The sequence below is a fragment of the Dipteris shenzhenensis genome, chromosome 13 (genome assembly GCF_047967505.1).
Source record: "Dipteris shenzhenensis isolate YYH24624 ecotype China chromosome 13, Dip_SZ_1.0, whole genome shotgun sequence".
NCBI classification, from domain to species: domain Eukaryota; kingdom Viridiplantae; phylum Streptophyta; class Polypodiopsida; order Gleicheniales; family Dipteridaceae; genus Dipteris; species Dipteris shenzhenensis.
The window spans coordinates 4,659,223-4,683,800 of record NC_141608.1 but is presented as its reverse complement, the minus strand read 5'-3'; the positions used below and the strand labels follow the sequence as shown (position 1 = coordinate 4,683,800).

The 24,578-nt window shown below is 40.9% G+C and overlaps 1 protein-coding gene across 1 annotated transcript; it reads right to left on the bottom strand.

Moving 5' to 3' along the window:
• Positions 1-15,306: 15,306 nt before the first annotated feature.
• LOC147894941 (copper transport protein ATX1-like) lies at positions 15,307-16,065 on the bottom strand. Its single transcript, XM_087384090.1, has 3 exons — positions 15,969-16,065; positions 15,789-15,867; positions 15,307-15,612 (listed from the first exon to the last, which is right to left on the bottom strand). Exons 1-3 carry the CDS (start codon positions 15,972-15,974, stop codon positions 15,350-15,352), a joined length of 348 nt encoding a protein of 115 aa, XP_087240216.1. The 5' UTR covers positions 15,975-16,065; the 3' UTR covers positions 15,307-15,349.
• Between the last annotated feature and the right edge of the window lie 8,513 nt (positions 16,066-24,578).

Sequence of the window (24,578 nt, the reverse complement as noted above, 5' to 3'; positions counted from 1 at the left end):
ACTTAACATATTAGTTGATTAATTAGTTAACTAATTAACTATTTAACTAGTTTCTCTCTCTCTCTCTCTCTCTCTCTCTCTCTCTCTCTCACACACACACACACACACACACATATGCATTAATCAACTAATATAAAAATAATTAATTAACTAATTAGTTACACACACACGCACTCACGCACGCACACACACACATACACACACACACATGCACACACACACACACACTCACGCATATACACTTGAGATTAGGCCTCAACATTTAAAATGCCAAAACTAATATATCGATGATTAATTAATAATAACATAAAGTGGGCCTAAATTGATCTCAAAAAGGTGAAGGAGCTCTTATAGGAGGACCAATAAATACATCACAGACCTATCATTAATTCCCCTTTTGTAAAGCCTTCAATAAGCACCTTTCCAAGCATAATAGATGCACTTCAGTAATCAACATAAGCCTTAAAAATTTAGCAAGCATACTATTGTACATTGATTAGATTTTCAAGTACTCTTGTCAATTGAACATGTTTGGGATTGTCTTATAAAATTCTTTGGTTGTAATTTCTTCTATATTTATTTGTTGTCTCTGTGCCAACATGGACTTAGGTAGCACAGAATGTGTGTGTAGAGTAGCGACAAAGCTCTGCTTGTACTTGCATAAGGCTAGAAATAATCCCTCTTAGTAATCCAACTTGCATGTTCTACATACGATTCCTACATGCAACTCCTACATGCGAGTTCTACATGCAAGTCTTACATGCAACTCCTACATGCGAGCTCTACATGCGATTTCTACATGCAAGTCCTACATGCAAGTCCTATATGCAACTCCTACATGTGAGTTCTACATGCAACTCCTACATGCAACTTGTACCTCCTATATGCAACTTCTATATGCAAGTTCTACATGTAGAGAGAGAATGTCTTACAATTCCTACATGCAGAGAGAGAAGCTCTCCAACTTGTATAAATATCCCATAATGGAATGAAGCCCATAATCTTTGGGGCATTGTGTTGAGTTCTACTTTGGTGTTCCAAGTAATTGTCTCAAGTGTCCATGCTTCCTTGCACTCCATGTCCAAAAGCATGTTCTAACCTTGCAAATCCTCTTCTCCTCTCCTCTAACCTTGCAACCCATCCTCTCCCTCTTCTCCTCCCTCCTTCTCCTCCCTTCTCCTCCTCCTTCTCCCTCCTCCTCCTTCTCCTCCTTCTCCCTCCTCCTCCTCCTTCTCCTCCTCCCTCCTCTCTCTTCTTTCCCCCATGCTCTTACACCTTATTCCTCTCCACTTCTATGCTCCTCCTAAACCCTTAGTTCCTCAAACCTTAACCTCCATGATCTATGAGGGAGACGAGTTCTCCACCATGAGTTCTACCTTGAACCTTGGATTCTCCTTCTAATCTTGTAATCTCTCTCTAAACCTTGGAACCTCCTTCTAAACCTTGGAACCTCCTTCTAACCCTTAAACTCCTCCTAAACCCTGCAACCCCCAATGAAGGCGAAAGCCTTCACTACCTCAACCATGATGATACACGTTCCTTTTACACATGCATGCACTATGTTTGCTTACCACACTTAGCCTACATCTCTCACCGGAATACGACTCGAGGTCCTAAGCTACATGTATACTACAAATGACAACCTCGGTATATCTGTAGGTGGCAAAAAGCCTCGAAACCCTGCATACTAAGATTACCCTGCTCTTCTTGCAGAAGTCGTAGGAAAGATTACCCTACTCTTCTTACCTTAGAACCTCCTTCTAAACCTGGAACCTCCTTCAAACCTTGGAACCTCCTTCTAACCCTTAAACTCCTCCTAAACCCTGCAACCCCCAATGAAGGCGAAAGCCTTCACTACCTCAACCATGATGATACACGTTCCTTTTATATGTTTGCTTACCACACTTAAGCCTACATCTCTCACCGGAATACGACTCGAGGTCCTAAGCTACATGTATACTACAAATGACAACCTCGGTATATCTGTAGGTGGCAAAAAGCCTCGAAACCCTGCATACTAAGATTACCCTGCTCTTCTTGCAGAAGTCGTAGAAAAGATTACCCTACTCTTCTTACCTTAGAACCTCCTTCTAAACCTGGAACCTCCTTCTAAACCTTGGAACTCCTTCCTAACCCTTAAACTCCTCTAAACCCTGCAACCCCCAATGAAGGCGAAAGCCTTCACTACCTCAACCATGATGATACACGTTCCGTTTTACACATGCATGCACTATGTTTGCTTACCACACTTAAGCCTACATCTCTCACCGGAATACGACTCGAAGGTCCTAAGCTACATGTATACTACAAATGACACCTCGGTATATCTGTAGGTGGCAAAAAGCCTCGAAACCCTGCATACTAAGATTACCCTGCTCTTCTTGCAGAAGTCGTAGGAAAGATTACCCTACTCTTCTTACCTTAGAACCTCCTTCTAAACCTGGAACCTCCTTCTAAACCTTGGAACCTCCTTCTAACCCTTAAACTCTCCTAAACCCTGCAACCCCCAATGAAGGCGAAAGCCTTCACTACCTCAACCATGATGATACATGTTCCTTTCACACATGCCCACACTTAAGCCTACGTCTCTCACCGGAATACGACTCGAGGTCCTAAGCTACATGTATACTACAAATGACAACCTCGGTATATTTGTAGGTGGCAAAAAGCCTCGGAACCCTACATACTAAGATTACCCTGCTCTTCTTGCAGAAGTTGTAGGAAAGAGCCAACATTTGGCATCATTGCCGAGGAGACTAGCATCTCAAGAAACGAGTAAACATACGTAGGTATGTGTAAAAGATAAACTACTATGAATTTTCATGTACATACCACTTAAGGCAAGGAGAGTAAAATTTTTCCAACTTTAGCCAAACATATCAACCCCAAGCATCACCCTTGGATTATCATCTTAAGAAATTTTCTTTATTTCTTAAAAAAAGCCACTTGATAAACAAATCAAGCTAGGTAGTGGATATGAATGTGTAGTGGTTGCAATTTGATCATTTCATCTTTTTGTAGAAGAGCAAACCGAGCTAACCATGAAAAGTTATGACTCGGGAAAAGTTTAGGGTTTAACCCTAAACCTACCCCCATTTCCTATAAAAACCCACTCCACCCCCTCATTCTTCATCTTTCACATCTAGAGTCCATCCTCTTCCCCATTCCGAGCCCTATGCAAGACACTCCTCCCTCTCCATCGACCACCACCCTACGCCCTACCTCACATGGTGAGTTACTTCGAGCCCATCTTGCAACAATAACCTAGCCATCCACCCACCCACCGTCCATTGGTCCTCAACAATCCCGTTACATTGAGGAAGACTTGGAGAGCGTTCAGGTGACCATCTCTTCCTCCCTTTGGATTTCTGTTAAACTTTTCCGTCGATCAAGTTTTTTCTTTTTTTCCCCCTCCCCCCCACCATTCCTCTCTCCACCACCAGCCCCTCCACTACCCCCCCCCCCCCCCTTTTTCCCCCCTTTCCTCCATTTCCCCCCTTCCTCCATTCCCCCTTCCCCCCCTCCCTCCATTCCCCTTCCCCCCCCCCCTCGACCACCACCCCCTCCACCACCATCCCCTCCACTCCCCCTTCGCCCTTTTTCCCCCCCCCCTTCCAATCCCCCCCTCTCTCCATTTCCCTCCACCACTCTCCCCCCTCCTCCATCTCCCCCTCCACCACCACCCTGTCCCCCCCCCCCCCCCCCCCTCCTCCATCTCCACCACCACCCCTGCCCCTCCTCCATCTCCCCCTCCCACCACCCTCCCCCCCCCCCCCTCCTCCATCTCCCCTCCACCACCACCCCCTTCCCCCCTCCTCTCTCTCTTCTCTTTTCTTTCCCCCCCTCTCTCTCTCTCTCTCTCTCTCTCTCTCTCTCTTCTCTCTCCTCTCTCTTTCCCTCCCCCTCCCTCTTCTCCCCCCCCCCCCCTCTCTCTCTCTCTCTCTCTCTCTCTCTCTCTCTCTCTCTCTCTCTTTTCCTCCTCTCTCTCTCTCTCCTCTCTCTCTCTCTCTCTCTCTCTCTCTCTCTCTCTCTCTCTTTCCCCCCCTCTCTCTCTCTCTCTCTTTTCCCCCTCTCTCTCTCTCTCTTTCCCTCCCCCTATCTCTCTCTCTCTCTCTCTCTCTCTTTTCCCCCTCTCTCTCTCTTTCCCTCCCCCTCCCTCCTCTCTCTCTCTCTACTCCCTTCTCTCTTCTCTCTCTCTTTCTCTCTCTCTCTCTACCCCCCCTCGTCGCCACTCCTTATCCTATTAGCAAGGGATTAAGCCCTGTATCTATTAAGCCCTTGTTGCTTAGGGTAGCGGTGCCCATGCGTAGCGCTCGCCCCTCCTCCCCTCATCTACGTGCTCGCTCCACCCTCGTGCCCTGCCTCCCCTACACGCCCTCGCCTCCACGCCTCGTCTCCGCACCTCCTCCCTGCCTGCCTCGCTTGCATCGCCTCATCCCCCCTCCCCTCACTAGCCCCCCTCCCCTCCTCTCCACATTGCTTCCCCTTGGCAACGAAACCCCCCCTCTCTTACGTGCCACCCCCTCCCGTCGGCCGCAGTGCGATGCCCCCCCCCAAAAAATTTTTTTTTAAACTAATATTTAATTATTATTTTAAAAAAACTAACCTAACCCTATATCCAACCCTAGTTAGGTTTAAGCTAGACTAGGTTAGTTTAACTTAGGTTATATTAGATTTTACCTAGGTTGGTTAGGTTAACTGTAGGCTAGTTATTAACAGCTAGGTTAGCTTAACTAACCTTCAGTTAGTAGACTAACTGAAGTTAGTGAAAGAGGTTAGGTTAGTTAAACTAATTACCTAGTTATAGTAATTGAGGGGGTTATAAGCTAGTTAGACTAACTATAATTAAATTGGTTCAAACCCCTCAGTTGGACTTAAAGTCCATTCACACCAACCTTAAGACCAGGGCCCCCCCTCTCCAAAAGGCCAAATTTACCCCTACTTCAACACTTTGTATCCTGCCCGTTTGGGACCCAAAGTGGATTGAACCAAAAATTCACACACAAAAACACCACACTATGGGGCATTTTTCCAGCCCATTCAACACCACTTCGGTACCCCTAGCACTCGCCCATTTGCACGCTTGTGTGGTCCTCGTCTCGCACTAATTCGCTCGTATCTTTATGCTGTGACCTTCGATTGATGATACATCTGCACCGGCACATTTCCCTACACACGTGGGACCATCTTAGGCACATTATTAACATGACAGTCCCTACAAAACTAGCACCACTCTAACCCTCCAAACAAAACTACATCAACACCCACACTTGTGGCAGAGTCACCCTCTGCAACTCTCGCCCAATTTGCATGCAGCTACGCTCCGGCCAATCCCTCCGACTCTAACACTCACTAAATACACATACAACTTCGTTGCAACCACCGCCCCCGATAATACTCTACCCCGATTCCCCCCCTAAAATTTAAGAAATCCCTTTAACTCCTCCATGCCACAACATGGTTGGATGCCATTGCGACGATAATGGGGATATTGACCTCGATGCAGAGGCTGACAATTTCTTTAATCGCAGAAATAATAACAATCAAGGCAGACACCCCTTGGAAAAACTAGAACTTCCCAAATACAACGGTAGGCAAGATCCATCCCGTTTCCTCCAGCATTTTGATGTCGCATGTCGAGCAGGTAGAGATCAATCCCATGAAACCAAGGTGGCCTGGTTTCCCATGGCCTTAACTGATGAAGCGTGTAAATGGTACCTAGACTTTCTAGTGGAAGAGCGAACCACATGGGACCTGCTTCAGATAGAATTTAAAAGACGCTTTCAAGCGTAGAGGCTACAAGATGATCCCGCTCTCCAACTAAGCAACATCGAACAATACCATCGAGAATATGTACGCATGTATCTGGGCAAGATGAAAAGATTAATGGCCAAATGTGACCCATGCCTCGATGCAATGTGCCTCACGGCCTGGTTCATTGTGGGACTAAGGAAGAAAATCTGAAAGGATATGAAAAAGATTAGTAGCTATGAAATGTTCAGTGCTGCTCATGCAGCAGCCATTGACATCGAGGATGGCATGATAGACTCTGACATTAGCAATAATGACTGCAAATCTAGTGCACGAGATAAGCGCTCTAAAAAGAAAAAACCCAATTCCACTATCAAAAGATCAAATGAAAATCGCCTAGAGGCCATGGCCATGAAGCTGAAAGAAGAGATGATGCAGACCATGGAACAAAAACTTCACTTGTCTCAGCTAGGATCACTGCACAACTAAATCCACAACCAAGGTTGTGGTGCCATATCTGCGTCGTGGCAGCCATGATGAAAACAGTTGCATCTTCAACATGTGTTGTTAACAACCCGCCTCGACCTCAACAATACCAAGCAGCACCTGTGCCAATGTACAGGCAACTGGGACTTGCACAAGCGCCCCCAGCTCTGAGGCTATAACGTATTCTTGTTCGGACACAAGTCCCACAACTACTCAAGAATTCAAATCCATGACCATATCCAAGAGCACCAAATCCAGCTCCTCAGGCAGTTCCAATACATCAATTACAAGCCGAGGAAGTAGACTCACTATTTGAGTATGAATCAGAGTACCGAGTGTACTATGTCGAAGGTGTAGAGGGTGTAATACCAGTTTATGCAAATCAAGTACATCCCAACACATATCGAGCACCAATCAAGTGCTACGATTGTGGAGAAAATCACCGGATCGTAGAGTGCCCTCATCCATAGGACATGCCTATATGGATTGCCCCATGAAAAATAAAGTCCCACAACAAATAGAGGTTAAGCCTGACATCCCAATCGGCATCATTGGGGTGGACCATCAAAGTATGGGTCCCCAACAAGCGTAATATCACAACTTGTGAGTGTAATTACGCGCCAACAGAACGAGGTCACTAAGGACCCTAACATTCCAATCCAACCAAAGCGACTTGTTAAAAAGAAAGCACAAGTTGCTCCACCTCTGCCAAGCAATGAGCAGCTGAGCTCGCCCACATCAACTCTCAAGCCTCAAATAAAAGAAGCTCCATACCCAAATGCAGAAGTGGAGAAGGCTCGTTTTCAGGCCCTTTAACAATGGGTACAAAACGAACAAGCTCAATTTGATGATGAGAAACAAGCTCAAGACCCAATCCACGACTTGGCCCCACAAAGTAATGATACTGTACTCGAGCCTCTGTTCCAACAACAGACTCCACAACATAATGTACCGCAATGTCAATTGAAGGAGCCGCACTCTCTAGCATTTTGAGTTGTTGCCCTGTGTCAATTCCCATTGTAATCCTCATACGGAATTGTCCCAATCTCTGGGAGAGTTTCAAGCGATGGATTGAACTCGCAAATCCCTCTCCATCTATGAATGACATCAAACATATTCCTGTGCGGATGGGTGAGAGAGATGACATATGCAACATTACTGTGCCTTTGATCCACAAGGCATATATTGAAGTCCAAGCCATAGTGGATGGTGGAGCAGGTGTAAATGTCCTATCAAAGGAGCTCTATGAAGAATGGGATCTCCCACCAATGTAAAAGGCTAATTTCAACATACACCTTGCCGATGATTCACGAGCTAAACCCTTGGGAATATTAAATGGCATGTCCACAAAGGTCGCAGGAGTTCGCTTTTCCCAGAGCCTGAGGCTAGATCATTAGTAGAACCACCCATCGACACCATGCTAGTCGATGAGCCACAGGGAGCTAGTGCTAAATCAATAGTATGACTATGGTACACAAGCGATTGAAATACCATTTGAACAACCAACCAGAAGTACTACAGAATCATCAAGATGGCTACATGGGCACCACTTGTATCAGCAGTATCGCCAGTCCTCATCATCGTCTATCATTCTCCAACATCGAGCTAGCCGAATGATCCAAATGTCAGAACTATTCACTAGCTTAGCCAAGCAAGAATATGCAAGAGAATTGGACAGACTGACTACAATAGAAATCGGAGACCAATCCAAGTAATTGCAATAGAGGTCAAGGCACTTCAGGCACCAATAGATGTGAAGGAGGTAGAAGAAGTGTGCATGAACTAGGCTCTCCAAGCTCAAGAGAAGGCAGTGAGGGACGTGACCTCCAACCTCCGCCAAAGTCAAACATAGCTGACAGTAGTTATACAAGCAACGGCAATCCTAGAAACCTACTATAACTCCTTAACATTCGCACATGCTCAGTAGACAGAGGTAGTGGCACAAGCTCGACTCACTCTAATTCACAAAGAAGAAGAGATCAGGATTGCAAAGACAAGCTTGAAGACATGAGACAATCTTTGGCAGTACGTGCCTTTAGCATTGATGAGCTTACAAGGGAATGCAGAATTTTAAAGGACCAACTTGCTACCGCTAAAGAGGCCAACATTTCACAAGCACAAGTCTTGGACCAATGGTCCAATACCACTGGACATTCCTCAACAGCCAAAGGTCACCTTGCAAATGAGAAAGCTTAAGGAGGTATATACAACGATCTATAAGAAATACCAAAAAAAAATGAATGAGATGCACTCCCAAAAGATAATTATCTCCAAGCTTGAACTCCAATTGCTAGTGCGCAACAAGAAGGCAATGGAAGACAACACCAATGAAACCCCACTACAATACACAATGGTGGTGTACCAAGAGCTTGTGGCTGTCCTACAACTGGAAGATCACCTCAACGCACGCGTGCTTATCCAATGGAAGCAACTCCAAAAATTAGGATCATATTTGGTAATCTAGCAATCAAATGGGAACATTCCATAGGGACCAAAACTCTGCACATAATTTGCCAAGACTTGTCTGAAGATGAGAAAAATATCTTCTACCTATCTACACATGCCAAATTTATAGCACTCAAGACGGATGCTTTCATTGCATATGTATGCCTCATGGGTAGCCCTTCTCTCAGGGTTATTGCTAGTTTGTTGCCATTGCTACAAAGGTCATCACTATTATTTGCAAGGCATGACATAACCGACATCCCACCCATGCAGCTGATGATCGCATCGCACCAGCAAAAAGAAGTATTGGAAGATGATAGGTCCATCTCACATCCAACTTCCCATATCTAACCACTCTCTCTACCAACCTCATAACCTCACTTATCCTTGCTGCTACCACCCTCTTAACCTTCCCTGAGCTCCATCCTAACATCTATTCCCTCCATTGTCTCTTTGCTCATGCCTCTCACCATTTTCAAGTTACTGGGAAGTGGTATCTCATCAAAATCATACCCATCATTGGAACTTGGCATGGGAGTATGACTAAAATGCAATGAAAAAAGACGGGGTGAGGCTGAAAGTGTAGTCCTGAACTCTGTGTTGGTGAAAGGTGTATCGAGTAGAACATGCATATCCGGATTCACCAACACAGGGATGCTCTGCCAAATAGCCTATCTAGCATCCTCTCTATCATGTGTCTCAGGATCAGCAATAAGAAGGGTTGCATAGAAATCTAAAGCTATGCGTAAGACATCATCATGCTCTGTCTGTAAAACCCCATGTGAGTCAATAAGCTAGGATACACTCTCTCTACTATGTCTAGGGCCAAGAGTAGAGAAAAAGTGTTTATTCACTCTACCACCCATCTGAATCAAGAAGGACTCCCGTGCATGAAAGGCATACTCTACTCTCTGATCAAGCAATAACTGCTGATCAGCCCTTGCTGCAGCAAGGCGCTCCTGAATCCAAGCATCTGAAGGCCGTTTCTACTCTTCCCTCTGCAAAGCTGTCAACTACTGGTGAACACCAATCTCATGTCTGAGAATATCTCGTCTCCTGGTACAAGCATCTGAGCTGTAGAAGTCGCTAATACCAGAAAGGGCAACGGCTACATGTGATGGATATGGCTGCCCACCCTGGATATGAGAAACCCATAGGTGAAGAAAGTGATCAATGCTGCCGCGCATTATTTGCTCATGTTGCTGAAGTGCTCAGATCATTATGTTTTGGATATTCCATTCTACACCATAGTATGGTTCGATCATTAGCCAAATAATAGTTCGATCTTCATCCAAAGTGTGTATGTTGTCTTCCCATTTTTTAGGTCATGGAACTACATAGAACTTGGGATGGGTTCTAAGACATGGAGGTGCACATAGGTACTCTTTAAGGAAAATTACATCAAAGAGCATGGGACAGAGCCAATCAGATTGTGGATCCAACTTCTGGGACGAAGGTTTGTAGGAAAGTTGTATAGGGTCCATCCACCTCGAGTTTTCATATCATAATATTTGCTCCAAAATTCCCTGAACACAAGAGTGTTGTGCCTCTGGTGATGCATGATGGTCAGACCAAGAAGCTACGTGAAGTGTTGCATGTGCCTTCGATCACTAAGAACTTGTTGTCTGTTGGACAAATGGCTGAGCAGAACTTGTAAGTCTAGTTTAATAAGGATGGATGCTTCATTGAGGAGTTTGGTAATGGCTGCAAGTTGATTGCGAAAGGGAAAAGGCAAGGAAGAATGTTTACTTTAGATGCAAGCATGCCAGAACTAAAGGCTGCCATGTTTACCCATGGTACGGGTGTTGTCTCTAATTTGGAAATTTGGCACAAATGCATTGGTCATATTAATATTTAGAAGCTGAAAAATATGCAACATAAAGGCATTGTTGTTGGCCTACCTGTGATTTTGTACTTCTCAAATTTTCTCTATGTTTTGCTTTTGATGTGCTTTTATTTGCTTTTTAATGCTTCTATATTTTTCTCTATGCTTTCTATGTTGTTGGAAGAAGTGAACGTCTAATTTTATTTGAAGACAGAGTTCTTCTTGAGGTTCAAATCAATACATCCTGATCTGATTAGAGAGTGCCCAATTCAAGGAATGTATCTCAAATTTTCTAGAAGATGTGATAGTATCAGTCATTGATTTTGCTGAGAATTACTCATTCAAACAATAGAATGAGATCCAATCGATGCACTGGCTTGAAACAATGTACTATCTTGGCACATATCACCTACTGCCACAAACATGATGATAATTCTATGATAAAGAAGATTCACTTCTACATTTCTGATGACAAAAATCATGATACACTCTTTATGAAACATTGTTTTATGAGTCATTGGAATTGGTTGAAAGAGCAAGGCTTGCAATTTAAAAGACATTGGGTGTGGTCAAGTGGGTCTGCAGCAGCCCAATTCAAGGCTGCAAGGCCTTTTTTCTTTGTTGGAAGTTCTATGCCCTCACAAACTCGGAGATGACATGGAATTTTTTTGCCTTCGGACATGGAAAAGGAGAGCATGATGGAGCAGGTGCAGTCATAAAGAGAACACTCACCCAAGAGTAGCTCAAAGAAGATGGATTTGTGTTATAGAAAGCCTCTGATGTGGTGGCTTTTCTGAGGAATACACTAAGTACAGCATCAAGTGGTACCTTCAATAAGAAGAAGGAAAACATAATATGAAGATTCTATTGGGAGATAAAAATTAGCAATGTAGACAGATCCAAACAGTACAGCTGTGCAAGCATGATTGCTTGGCCCTTGATCAATGCACAGTGTATGTGGCTACAACAAGAATGATCCAACCCAGCTATTATCAGGCTTGTATACGCAATGCATGCTGGAGGTGTGTTAATAAGGACTATGTGGTGAAATGGAACAAAAAACTATTGAAACCTGTAGAGGATGATGCGCTCGATGTTGAAGTCATAACAGATGAACCCCTTTTTGAGGGCCACGAAGACTTCCTTAGTCATTTGTTGTGTGAAGGTGATACCTTTGTTGTTCCTGTGGAGCTTGATAATGATGAAGGGGTAGACTTTTACATTCTAAAATGCATAGAAAAAAGACACATTACCACACGTATGGTGAAGGACAAATGGGGAGGAGAGTGCAAGACAAATGGGGAGGAGAGTGCAAGAGAGGATTTGCATATGTCATTGGTTTGTACTACAAAAAACATGATGAACATCATTATCAACTTCTGGTTGAAGGCCCCTCTACGATCATTCTTTCTCATCTAGTGAAGTCCATTAAGTTTTCGATGGATGCTAAGAACAATGATAGTAACATATACTACCTATTTTCAGAGATGCATGAGGCCATATACAATGCAATGCTGGATATTTGTAATGAGACCTAATGCTATGAACTTTTATGGAAGCAAAATCCTATTTTTTGTACCATTGTGTACATGTATGGCTTGTTCGCATAGATGCATGAACAAAAAATTCTACATCTTTCATATTTTCTTATGCTTATGCAGAATAGCTTCTTGTGGTACTTTAAAGGGAAGCTTGATGTTTCATTGCTCATTTGTGAGCTGAAAACATACAAAGATACATGATATATTCAAAGGAAACGTAAGAATAGTCTATTGTAATGACTTAAGATGAAATAATTCGTGGACTTATTACAAGCAGATAATTAGAAGCAAGGGATAATCTTCAGAGCCTTATATGACTAGATGGGTAACAACAACAATTTCCATATGTACAGCAATGAAACCCCAGATTGTGGCACTAGTAGTTTATGTCATATATTTTTTTCAAATGCTTGTGGGCTTCTCTTAACAGATTGTGATAAAATTAAAACATCACTCGAATAAATTCAAAATGTTACCTTTACTGTGACAGAATGTCATTGTACAGAAATAAAATTTGAATTTAAACTTTACGAGGAAAATGGAGAAAAAGTACATAATTTTGTATTAATAGAAACATTTACAATGCCCAGTAAACTGGGAAGTACAAGTACAAAACTGTAGGCTCTTAGTCAATATCAACCCACCCATGTGCGGGCTTCTCTATCTTCCCACCACGACACATCTTCTACTTCACATATTCAAATTTTGGGATCGAATCCCCCCATATGTAAGGCTACTTCCTTGCCAATGCCAACCTATAAGGCTAAGTGTAGCCACTCATAGAGGCACACACTGAGGTCACAAACCAGAAAAGAGCCTAGGTCAGAATCCACTTGATCTTCAAACTTGGGCAAAATTAAGTAAGTGTCAGGCTTGTTCCCTTTGCATTTGTAGAGGCTATCATCAAGTAGCAAAGTGTTCTCCTTCATGTACTAGGGAAACACCTCCAAAATGTAGATAGTTGCTTCAAGAAAATCGGTTTCCCATTTGCAAATGGGAATGTTGCCCTGTGACACAGGTCTTGGAATAGTAAGCCTAAAATCTTCTCTCCAATATCCCCAAAACACAAGTCTACTCTCTTCAAAACATTTGTGCTTGACGCACAACTCCATATGTATATATCAAAAAACTCGAGAACCAAAAATGCCTTCGCATCTTTCTTGACATAGTGTGTGATACCTCTAGCTTCGAGAACCTTATGAAAGCATGAGGAGTATTTAGGTAATGTTTCCCCTCTCCGTGCATTTACTATAAACATGAGCACACTATTCAGATCGATAATCAATGTAGGATTTTGAACATTGCGCTTGGGATCCCTGCCATAATATATCTGCACATTAGCTTCCTCCTCTGTATCTGCTTGGGGATCTGTTGGATTAGGCTATGTATCACGGTGCGTAACATCATCAGGTGGTGCAACATCAGGTTCTAAAACATCAGGCTTTGGTATCAGGCTGTGAACATCAAGCTATGGTATATCATTAGGTTATGCAACATCAAGGTTTGTAATATCTGGCTGTGCATCATCAGGCTGTGCAATATCATTAGGTTGTGGAATATCATTAGGCTGTGTAACATCAGGTTTTGCATCATCAGGCTGTGCAATATTATCAGGTTATGGGATATCATCAGGCTGTGCAATATCATCAGGATGTGGAATATCATCAGGCTGTGTAACATCAGGGTTTGCAATATCATATGTTCGCGGAACATCATATGCATGTGCAACATCATCTATCCTTGACACAGGCTGTATATCGGTAAGTGCAGGCATCTCCACATTGCCGCTAGCCTTTGCATCATCACTGGCTTTTCTCTTTGGCACTCGTGCTACTGCATTTAATAAAAAGTGCTACTAAGTGCATACCGAAAGCATTCACTAAACATGAAACCAAAATTTATACTCAACATAGCAAAAGCATACACCAAACATAGCTTTGCATACAGTCAATTGAACAAGGAGTTGGAGTAGAGATGGAAATTCATAATTTCAATACGAAATGGAAGGGTCATGCTACAATATGGCTATCAATAGTCTACTAAACGATCTGAGAATGTTGGAATCATCTCACTCAAGGACACACACAGATCCTCTCAGGCTCACATTGGCAAGGTTTCGAGATATTGTCTCTAAGATCAAAGAAATTACCAAAAGACAACGAGAATTTGAATTATGCCTATCACACTGCTCGTAGTGACTTTACCGACATTCGACTACCGTTATAACTACTGAAATTTAGGTAATATGTCAAGTTCTTATCCATTTGCGAGACTTATCCTCAGCACTCATATTCTTAGTGTTTATATTCTTAGCATTATCTTGGCACCTAAGGAAGGGCCTATTCCCTCGGATTATAACTCTTTGGGAAAGGAAGTGCACCACCTCCCTGCCCACACTATGTGTGGTTTTGATAATTATATATTATATATTATCATATAAATATTTTTAATTACTCATCCATTGAAAATTTTTTGTTTTCAATTACAATTCTTGTGTGTTTAATGCAAGTTATCGAGAAGTTATCGATACGAGGGAGTAAGGAAATCCAAGACAGATGCAAGATTGAAGGATAACGACACCTGTATTCATATGGTTGTAGTCCATGTGACAATATTGTATACACTGCAATGAGGATCAATTATTGTATCACCTTATTCAAGTATTTGTTGGACTTCAGCTTTCAAAATATGGATATCATAAAATCAATAGTAGATCACCACCCCTGACATTTGCAGGGAGGATCGGGTCCTAGGGTCTTGACATTTGCAGGGAGGATCGGGTCCTAGAGACCCTGTGTCGCATTTCATGTCCACCATTTTACTCATTGGCTTTTGATAAAATACTAGGATTCAACTTCAATTTTGAGTTAGTAGTTATGTGCTCCACGATGGAAAGGCTATTAGCTTATAATCGTTGATCTTTCACAACTTTAGATTCCTAAACTCAATGGAATGAGATGCTTCCAGCAGGAGTTTCATTGTTCGTTTTTCTTTTAGCATAACGCAGAAGCTATGCAGAAATCCTCAAGAAACGCAGCTGCTGTAAATATTAACCATCGCGGAAATCAGGGTAGCAGAAATTTACAATTGAACTGTTTAAACCTCAGCTTTATGGTTGACGTAGTGATCTGACAACGAGCGGAAAGTCTCATGAGCCTTAGACGACCGTCGAGAACATTAATATTGTGTAGCTAACGAATTACGTCTTTTGTACACAGACCTATCTATATAGTCTCATGCTTGATTGACGACCGTTAATAAAGCGATCAAAACGGGATCATGAACTTCTCAAAACATTTCGTTACATGACGGAACAATTGTTTGGATTCTCATCGCTGAACAACGATAACGCCCGGTTATCAGCGTAGTTTCCAGAGCTGTCTCTCCGTCCAAGAGTGACCAATTGACTGCTTGAGGGCCGAAAACTGTAACGTTGGGCAGCCTGAGACCAGAAGTCCGCCTTTTTGCCCGTTCTCCTTATTTTTCTCAGTACTTTCTTCGGATCCACATAGCCAGCTACTGTCACTTTCTGTTGTTTGAGATCAACATCGACCGATTCCACACCTGTAGTCCACGAACCGGAGCACCGCAAATTTATGATCATCCAAGTACGTAGCCATTTCTTGTTAGATTCGAACTTAATCAAGGTGAAGAAGTAGTAAGCATCATTTTGGTACAAAAACTTTGGAATTTCAAGCTCAGTAACACGGTTTTCTATATATGAGTCTGAGAATTCGAACCTTTCAATTTCGAGAGCGCTTTCCGTATAGTTCTCTCACAGCCAGGGCAATCCATGCGAACCATCAGTTCAACGTATTGCTGCACTCGAGCAACACATATTCAAAATAGGACGTCTACACCGAAGTACCGTGTGCCGCGTGGTGCAGACGTAGGGAACATAAATAGAAAAAGGGCGGTACCTCCATCAGTGAAGTTGTAGCTGCCGATCTGGACGCGTTTCTGACACGGCTTATTGCCTTCGTTCCAACTTCGAGGATCTGGATACCGCGCGATGGTAAGAGGCAAGATTGGTTAATGCAAGCAGACGGATATATATATTTATAAAGGTGTTACCGCTGATCTGTTCTCCTGCACCGCCCATGATGTAAACTTTACACCGTCCAAGTAGAGACGTGAGGTGGTGGCTAGTAGTTGGCGTGCATGGTACAATCACGACAAGGAGCCTAGATCTGATAAAAGCCGGTTGATTGATGAGGAGCCACACAAAGCAAGCCACAATGCCACATGATCATGAACGGTTGGTTGGACGTGATTTTCTTCAACAAGACGTATCGCGTTCACTATCCCTTCACTTGTGATGTGTTCGACAAGACGTAGCTGGCCTGCCATGGGTAGGCTTTAGCGAAAGTTTGGTTATGAGATGGGGAAATTAAATCAAATCATTCTTATTATTCATGCTCTCTCACGTGTTAATTTGTTGTTGGTGCACTTGTAGAGTATTGATGATTTGAGGTCCCCTTTATGACTTTTGGCCCATTCTCATTTAGTCCTCTTTGCACACTCTTAATCTTTCTTCTTTCTTTTCACCCTCGGGCCTCTAGTTTTATGCTCTCTCTCGACATTTCATGGGGCCTCTAATTTTATGCTCTCTCTCTTAGCATGTCACTCACATACAGGCAAGCCTAATGAATGATAAAGTCACCTTGTTTCACCACCTTCGTCCTGGGGTTCACCTAAAATATGACGTGGGTTCAAATGCAGGGGTTTTTGGCCTGCCCTAGAGAGGTAGGGAGGGCTTAGTGATCATTTGAGTTTCAAAGAGAAAAATCAAGATGTTTTCGAGATTTTTGCATGTCTGCATGCTCGAGATTGGTACACTTGTCTTTCTTCTCCTTTAGAGGAAAGAATATTTATCATTGCTTTTTGCGTAAGATTCCCTACCCTCTCGATTGTTCCACTGCGAGAGCTTCGTGTAAACCCTCAGTCGTTGTAGTTCCAAGTAATCGAGAAACTCGATGGTGCTTCGTCCTACTCCGGCCTATACAAGATCAATCCTTCCGCTTTCTTGTTCCCTTCTCCCTCTCCCTCCCATCTCACCTTCCTCCTTGCATTCCTCCCCGTGCAAGTCATCCATGGATTAAAACATTCTAGGTCGAAGCCAGAATTTGGGCAACCCAGATGTCACCTTGTTTAATCTAAACATTTATGGTAAATTTACATGACTGTATTTACATATGGGCTTTTAAAATTGAATTTTGAAAAAAACCCATAAGTTTGTATAAGAAAAGGGGTCTTTTTATCCATGCAAAATTTATAGATAAATGGTTTTTAAAATATCCCTTAAACGCATGTTATATCTAGGGTTTCTTAAAAGTGCACCCCTCGGGCACCTTCACAGGGAAGCTCTCCTTAGAGTTATTCATACAAACTCGCACATCCAGCATTTATGATACTCGGGCCATCCAAGTAATTGCCAATCAACCAAGCATTGCATATCAAGACCACCAACAACAATTACACGACACCGTACAAAACACCTTACACTACATCTTAGTCAAAATGTTATGTGCGTAGAGGCTTGATGTCAAAGTCTAGTGACCTTTGGGAGCTTAATGGTTGTGTTAAGGCATATAAAGCTTAGAAGTTATCAAATGATTGGCATAAGTTAAGGTGGATGAGATGAAGCCCTCTACAATTGTTGATGTAGACCTATTGTATGGACATGGTGGCCTACAAGTGTTCACATAACTTGCACCCACATTGGGTATCCATTGATACTTGAACTCTTGCCAGGACCTCCCAACGAAAGGCAATGGGTTAAGCCAGTTGGGCTACAAACTCAAGGATAGATAAGTAAGAGACTTTGAACCCATATCACCCTAAATGGTGATCTTTTATAGCAATGAGGCATTTGATGGTGACCTAATGGTCCACATGCTCTCCCTCGTATGGAAGGCCTAAGGAGCATCATTTAAAGAAAACATGGGCATTTTTTGGAATCTATAAACTTTATGGTAGGAATTTCTTAGAATCTCTAAACTTTATGGTAGGATTTTTCAAGTTTTTATATCAAAATTGACCTCTTCGATACAACTCAATGACTTTCATATGGTGTGCATGTAACACCTTCTAGGACACACTACCTAGTGTATGTACCCTTTAGCATCCTTACTAAAGGCTTAACACATGGATAGGACTAGGATGGACCATTTGATCATTATTATTTCCATCCTAGACCAAGTGGCTTCAGAATAGAAATAACTACTTTTTTCCCTCTCTAGACCAATGGTATGGCCTCAAGACATTGGAAGCTAGAATGGAATCCCCTTTTTTAGGGATCGAATTGCTTAGAATGATGACAAGTACCTTGTCCAATTCATACCTCCTAAACACATGAAATGATGCCATGTGTCCTTTCCCGCCAAGTTCTTTTAGGTGTTAGCAAATGGTGGGATAGGAATACGATAGTAGAAATACCATTAAATATGAATGACACCATCTTTTCCCCTTAATTTTCCATCTTATTTTCTCCCATATGCTAAGGGTCTCGGAGCTACACCATTCTTACTAAGGCCTTAGCAAATGGGACAAAGTGGATGGGAGTGAAGGAAGGATTTAACATCACTATTAAATGTATTTTAATCCTATTTTCATCCTACCATGTGCCTATTTCTCTCAAAAGAACTAGGGGATGAACTAGCTAGAGAGAGAGAGAGCACACATATCATCATCTCATACATGTGTTACAGACACATGTCATCATTCTATCCTTTTCAATCCCCTAAAGCTAATATTATGTTCTAGTTCCCACAATCTTGAGGCCATGATCCAAGATGGCAAAAAAAGTGCCTATTCTCATTCTAAAGCCATCATAGAGCTCTAGTTTAAGATGAAAATAATGATGAAAAATAGATTCTCACCCTAGAGGACCCTAATGACATTCTTAATGTAAATCACCCTAGTCCAATCCATATGCTAGGATCCATCATGTAATGAGAATAAGAGTTTCGCTAAATGCGATTTGTTGACATTGAAGTTCTTTATAATTGACATTATACTTTCATTGTCATGCTCAGGGGGTTCACCTAAAAAAGTTTTAGTGCACCACGCGCATTCAAAAGGAGGGGTATTTTAATCCAACTTTTTGAAAAATTTTAACAGAATTACAATAACACAAGGGGTTTCTTAATTCAAGTTTTAGAAAAATTCACTTAGTTCACAAGTAAAGAGGGGTGTTTTTATTGTGGGAGAAATTTTAGTTGAGGGGTTTTTTTAATACCCTTTGAATGCACGTGATACATAGGGTTTCTTAATAGTGCACCCCCCAAGTTGTCATGTTGCCACATCATTGACACTTGCAACTCAACACAATTCCATTAAAAAAATTTTCACAAGATTTTGGATTTGATGTTTCTAGTATGTTCCCCCTTCCAAAAGTGATTCCATCCAGGTACCTGCTAGCTTCAACTGTCAAAATTCAAAAGTCCTATTAGTAATAGTTGTCCCCCATCCATTAATCTATGAAAAACACAGGTTACCCACCCCCCCCTCTCTCACATGGAAGGTCTGAGGACCATCACTTAAGAAAAACTTAGGGGTTTTCTAGAATTATAATCCTTATGGTAGGACCAATGCACGATTGGGTGTAGCCACTTGTATAACTATTTTTGGGACATTTATAAGCTACGCTATGGTGCATTGGTGGAGGTGAGATTTCCAATTTGGGATATTCTAGTACTCTTGCTAAGTTTTTTACCAACGTACTCCTAGCATATTGATTACCATGCTAACATAATGATTAGACACAACCTGTTAGAACTTCTTGGCATAATCATTCTGAACACCATGTAGAGCTTGACATACGACACTTTAGCCTTTACTCCACGGGCATATGGCCATTCCGAACATGACGTAGAGCTCGACATAATGTTTATAAACACCATGCAGAGCTTGACATGAGACACTCTAGGCTTTACTCCATGAGCATATGGCCATTTTGAATATGATGTAGAGCTCAACATGCGGACCACTTAACACCTTAACTCCATCGACATACATCCATTCCGAACATGGTGTAGAGCTTGACGCATGCTACTCCATGCCTTTATTGGAAAAGAGTATAGGAATACACACCTTTATTGGATATCAATACAATGTATGACACATGGAAGTCTACAAAATAGTGTGGGACCATTTCACTAGTTAGTACTAGAAAACGAGGTAGAAATGGTAGCCTAAAACTGCCATTTCTACATTATTAAATGGCACTTTCTTTCTGCCATTTCCACATGCACTGTTTTTGGAAATGGCAACCAAAAGTACTATATATTTTTGCCACTTTTACATATGAAATGACAACCAAAAGTGCCATATATCTTTGCCATTTTTAATGTATGAAATGGCACTTCTTTTGAGATCAATGTGAAAGAAATTGCAAATTTATGCTATAATTTGCCATTTATTGTGATTGAGATGGCAAAAGATGGCATAAAAGTTTCCATTTATAATATGTATTTGTTTTGTTTGAAATGGCAAAAGGTAGCATAAAAGTTTCCATTTCTTATATGTGAAATGGCAACAATTGACATAAAAATTGCTATTTTTCATGTTGAAAATGGCAATAAAGTGACATATAAGTTGCCATTTACTATGTTCAAAATGACAAAAGGTGGCATAAAAGTTGCCATTTATTATATGTGAAATATCAAAATCTGACATGAAAATTGGCATTTTTCATGTTGAAAATGGTGTTCTTATGTTTAAATGAAAAATTTTATGCTTTAAAATTTTCATACAATAAAAACATGATATTGAAGTGGGACATTGATTAGATTCTAAATGGCTAAAATGATACATTAAAGTTTTCACTTTATGTTCTCAATAGCTTTTAAAACTTGAAAAAAGCTAACACATCTTTCAAAGGGTGAATCATAAAAACCTTATGCAATTATGACATCACTTCAAAAAAAGTATTATTCATGAATTGCTTAAAATTTTTAAAGAATTTTAATTAATATTAAAGTAAGTTTAAAATCTATAAGTAGATTATATGATGAATTTTACATATTTTAAAATTCATATGGTATTTTAAAGGATAAATTCAAAAATTAAAACTAGGGAAGAAAGAGAGCTAAGACCCGTGCACAATCCCATTTTTATATGTTTTTTAAATATTGAAAAGAAAAAAGTATAAGATGTAAAAACAACCCAGATCAAATACATGGAAGTATATACACAACATGAATCGAGTAAATCTTTTTCACAAGTGTAACCTCTATATAAGAAAGTATAGAGTATCAAGTTCAAATGTAGTCCTATAACATATACAATTAGCTAATGGTCTAGGATTATGTCTCCTTGGACACCTAAGTTCCTTGTGGTTTACATTTTGAATTTGACTAACTAATAGTTTGCCTGGCTCTTCAAGGATCCTAGACATTTGATATAGGTCTATGAGAAGCATTGTCATTCTTGTCTCATCCAGGAGATAGTCTATGGCTTTTAACCCTAAGTTGATGTTGTGATCCATCAAGATTGCAACCTTTTCTCCTTAGAGAAAACAAAAGGTGAGATTAAATCCTATATAAATGTCTTAATAGAAAAAACAATACTACATTTGCAAACCTGTAATTGCAGCTTCAGATACAACTCCAAGTGCAACTCCAACACCACACCAACAAAGATCTTGAATGAGTGTGATTGACTTCCACTATGGCTATACTAATGACCCTGTCAATAAAACAACAAGAGCCAATCTCGATTATTCACACAACCCAATACATCCAAAGTGGCCACTTATTAATATAGAGCTATAGTACCTAGTATGTTTGGTGACCCATTTTAAAACAATACATAGATATTATAAGGTGACCTGTTTGTAATGTTTTATCCAATTTTGGATGACCCATATGAGTAACATGACCCATTGATGATGGATTGGAGACCTACATCCCTCAGGTCTTAAGGTATGGATCCTAGGATGCGTTTAATTTCAAGGAATAAATTTTAGATTTTATTTCAAGCCCCAATGAACATAGAGGCACACTTTCTAAGAAACGTACTCCATTGTCAACCACACACAAAGTGACAAAAGAGTCTTCAAAGCCTTGCCATTTCAGGAGAGCTTGAGGAATAGTCAAATTCCCTCATCGTCCTCTCTTGTGGGCTTTCATTATTCCACCAAACAAGAGAGCATATTCACAAGACTTTAGAAGGATTAGATCCAATTTGTAAACTCACAAACCAGTCTCTAAAAAGGGCAGTTACAGAATAGTCTGTGGAAATGACATTTACCAACCAGCCTGTGAATATAGACCAGTCTGTGACATGGTAGTTATAGGATCCTAAGAGCTATAAAAGGAGGCCTTTTCCTCATCAGGAGCCTCATCTCCAGTAGAACAATAGGTTGACACCTTGCAATAATTAGGGGGTCAGTCAGCCCTAAGCCCTCAGGATCCAATGGGGACTATATTGTTGGAGCTATCAAACCTCACGTGGAACCTTTGCATGTAGTCTTGCTTGGCATTGTTCTACCTATGATGTCCAGGAATCATGCATGCTCTCCCCACTGATCTGATGCCCCATGGTCTCCAAGATGCTCACCTCCAGCTCCTTCATCACCAGCATTGATTTGGGGTTCTAAGGGGTTCCTCGGGGGGGTCACTCATCATATGTAATCCTATCACGTGAGTTCAACAGAAGGATTTTTTATTTCTAAAATTTACAAAAATAAATATACATAAGGGACTATTTAAATTAGTTTTGGAAAAAATTTACAGATTTGTATAGAAAAGGGGTACATTTTATTAATGAAATTTTTTACAGATAAGGGACTTTAAATATAGGCCTTGAACACATGTGATATAGAGAGTTTATACATAGTGACCCCCCTGAGGGGGGCTCTAGCTCAATCATGAGCTTAGTAGAACCTCTCCACAACACGCTTCAAATATGGCTTGATTCCAAGCTTGAGAGTAGTCACAATTTTCTTCATTGTCATGCTACATGAGTCCTAGGTAATCACCTGTGCAGGGATGATTTTTTCACGTTAGTTTCGTTAATAAGCGAAAGTTTTATATGCCTTGTGAAAGTTTATATGCTTTTATAAAAATAAAAGCTTAGTATATTCGCCACAATTTGAAACTAAAATTAAAAAAAGAGCTAGGTTTAGCCTTTAAGATTATAAAATTATAAATAAAGTCCATGAAAATTCGCCAAAGTTTTATATAATAAATAAATATATTTGGAAACTTTCGCCATATTATATATACAATTTAAAATTTTGGCTAGATCTATACAATTAAGCACCAAAAGAAGACTTGTGCCCTTATATGCAACACACATTTGGCTAACTTAAGCCTATGGTAGGCCCATCATTAGTAGTATGTCTACCCCTCATCAAGTCATATAGTAGGGATATATCTCTTCATGCTTCTATCTTCAACAAGAACATGAAAGGACACTACATACATAGGTAAATAGAAACAACAAGTAGATTCTTAGCAAGAAGAATCAAATGATTAAAATGACACAAAATTAAAGAATGAAATTTTCTATAATGGCCTGGTAGAAGGTGTCTTGTTAGATATTTTAAGTATTTCTTTAGTCTCAGTTTATGATCGCGAAAAGTAGGTAAAAATTCAACTAAATTAATGAATAGAGCTAGAGTAGTGAATACGCAGTAAGTCACATATTTAGTTGTGTGTGTGTGTGTGTGTGTGTGAAAATCTAACTTTAATTTCATCATGTACTTCTATACATTTATATATTTAGAAATTTATCAAAATGCAAAGAACTTGCCAGTCAATAGAGGCTTTAAATATAAATCTACCCCTCAAGCATTCTCATACATTTAGTACACTTAAGCCATCTATCCAGTCTCACAATCTTGTATAGTGGAAGATTCTATAGATTTATGACAACAAATAAGAAGAAATGAACTAAACTAAAATGCCACATGCAAATACTTAAATGTATGTATCAATGTATAGGGGGACATACTCTCTTTCTATTTTTACACACACACACACATGTTGTTGGTCTTAACATTGAAGTCCCATATGAGCAAGACCTCTCCTAGCTACTTGCACCTCTAGATGTCCTCGTGGAGTGCTAAGGAAGGTAAGATATGTCCCTAGAGATTGTCCTAATATAATCCAATGTCTGTGGGGATACATAATTTAGGGATGCACATTGATGAATGAGCAAAGGGTGACAGTGGAAGAAAGGAAGAATCAAGAAACCCCCTCTTCTGCCATGTCTATATTAGCCCACCCATGTTCCCAACCCAATCCCATACCCACATTAGCCATCCAGCCCCGTGTGGGCATCATTTTGTCCTATCAAGATGTGTGCTTTAGCTTTTTATTAGCCTTTCTCTCTTGATCTCTATATCTATAATCTTCATGGAAATGCCACCCTTTTGAACCCTTTGGATCATCAGTCATTGCTAATGCACATCGTTTTTGCTGATGGGCAAGGAAGCCTTTGCTAATGCGCCAATGCACATCGTTTTTGTTTCAATAGCTTTTATAGCAGGTTACATTGACAACATTGATGCACAATGGGCA

Coding starts and splice junctions, on each gene's coding strand:
- LOC147894941 (XM_087384090.1), bottom strand. Junction 15,613..15,788: donor AGCGCTCTCGAAATTGAAAG/GTTCGAATTCTC, acceptor CGTGGACTACAG/GTGTGGAATCGGTCGATGTT.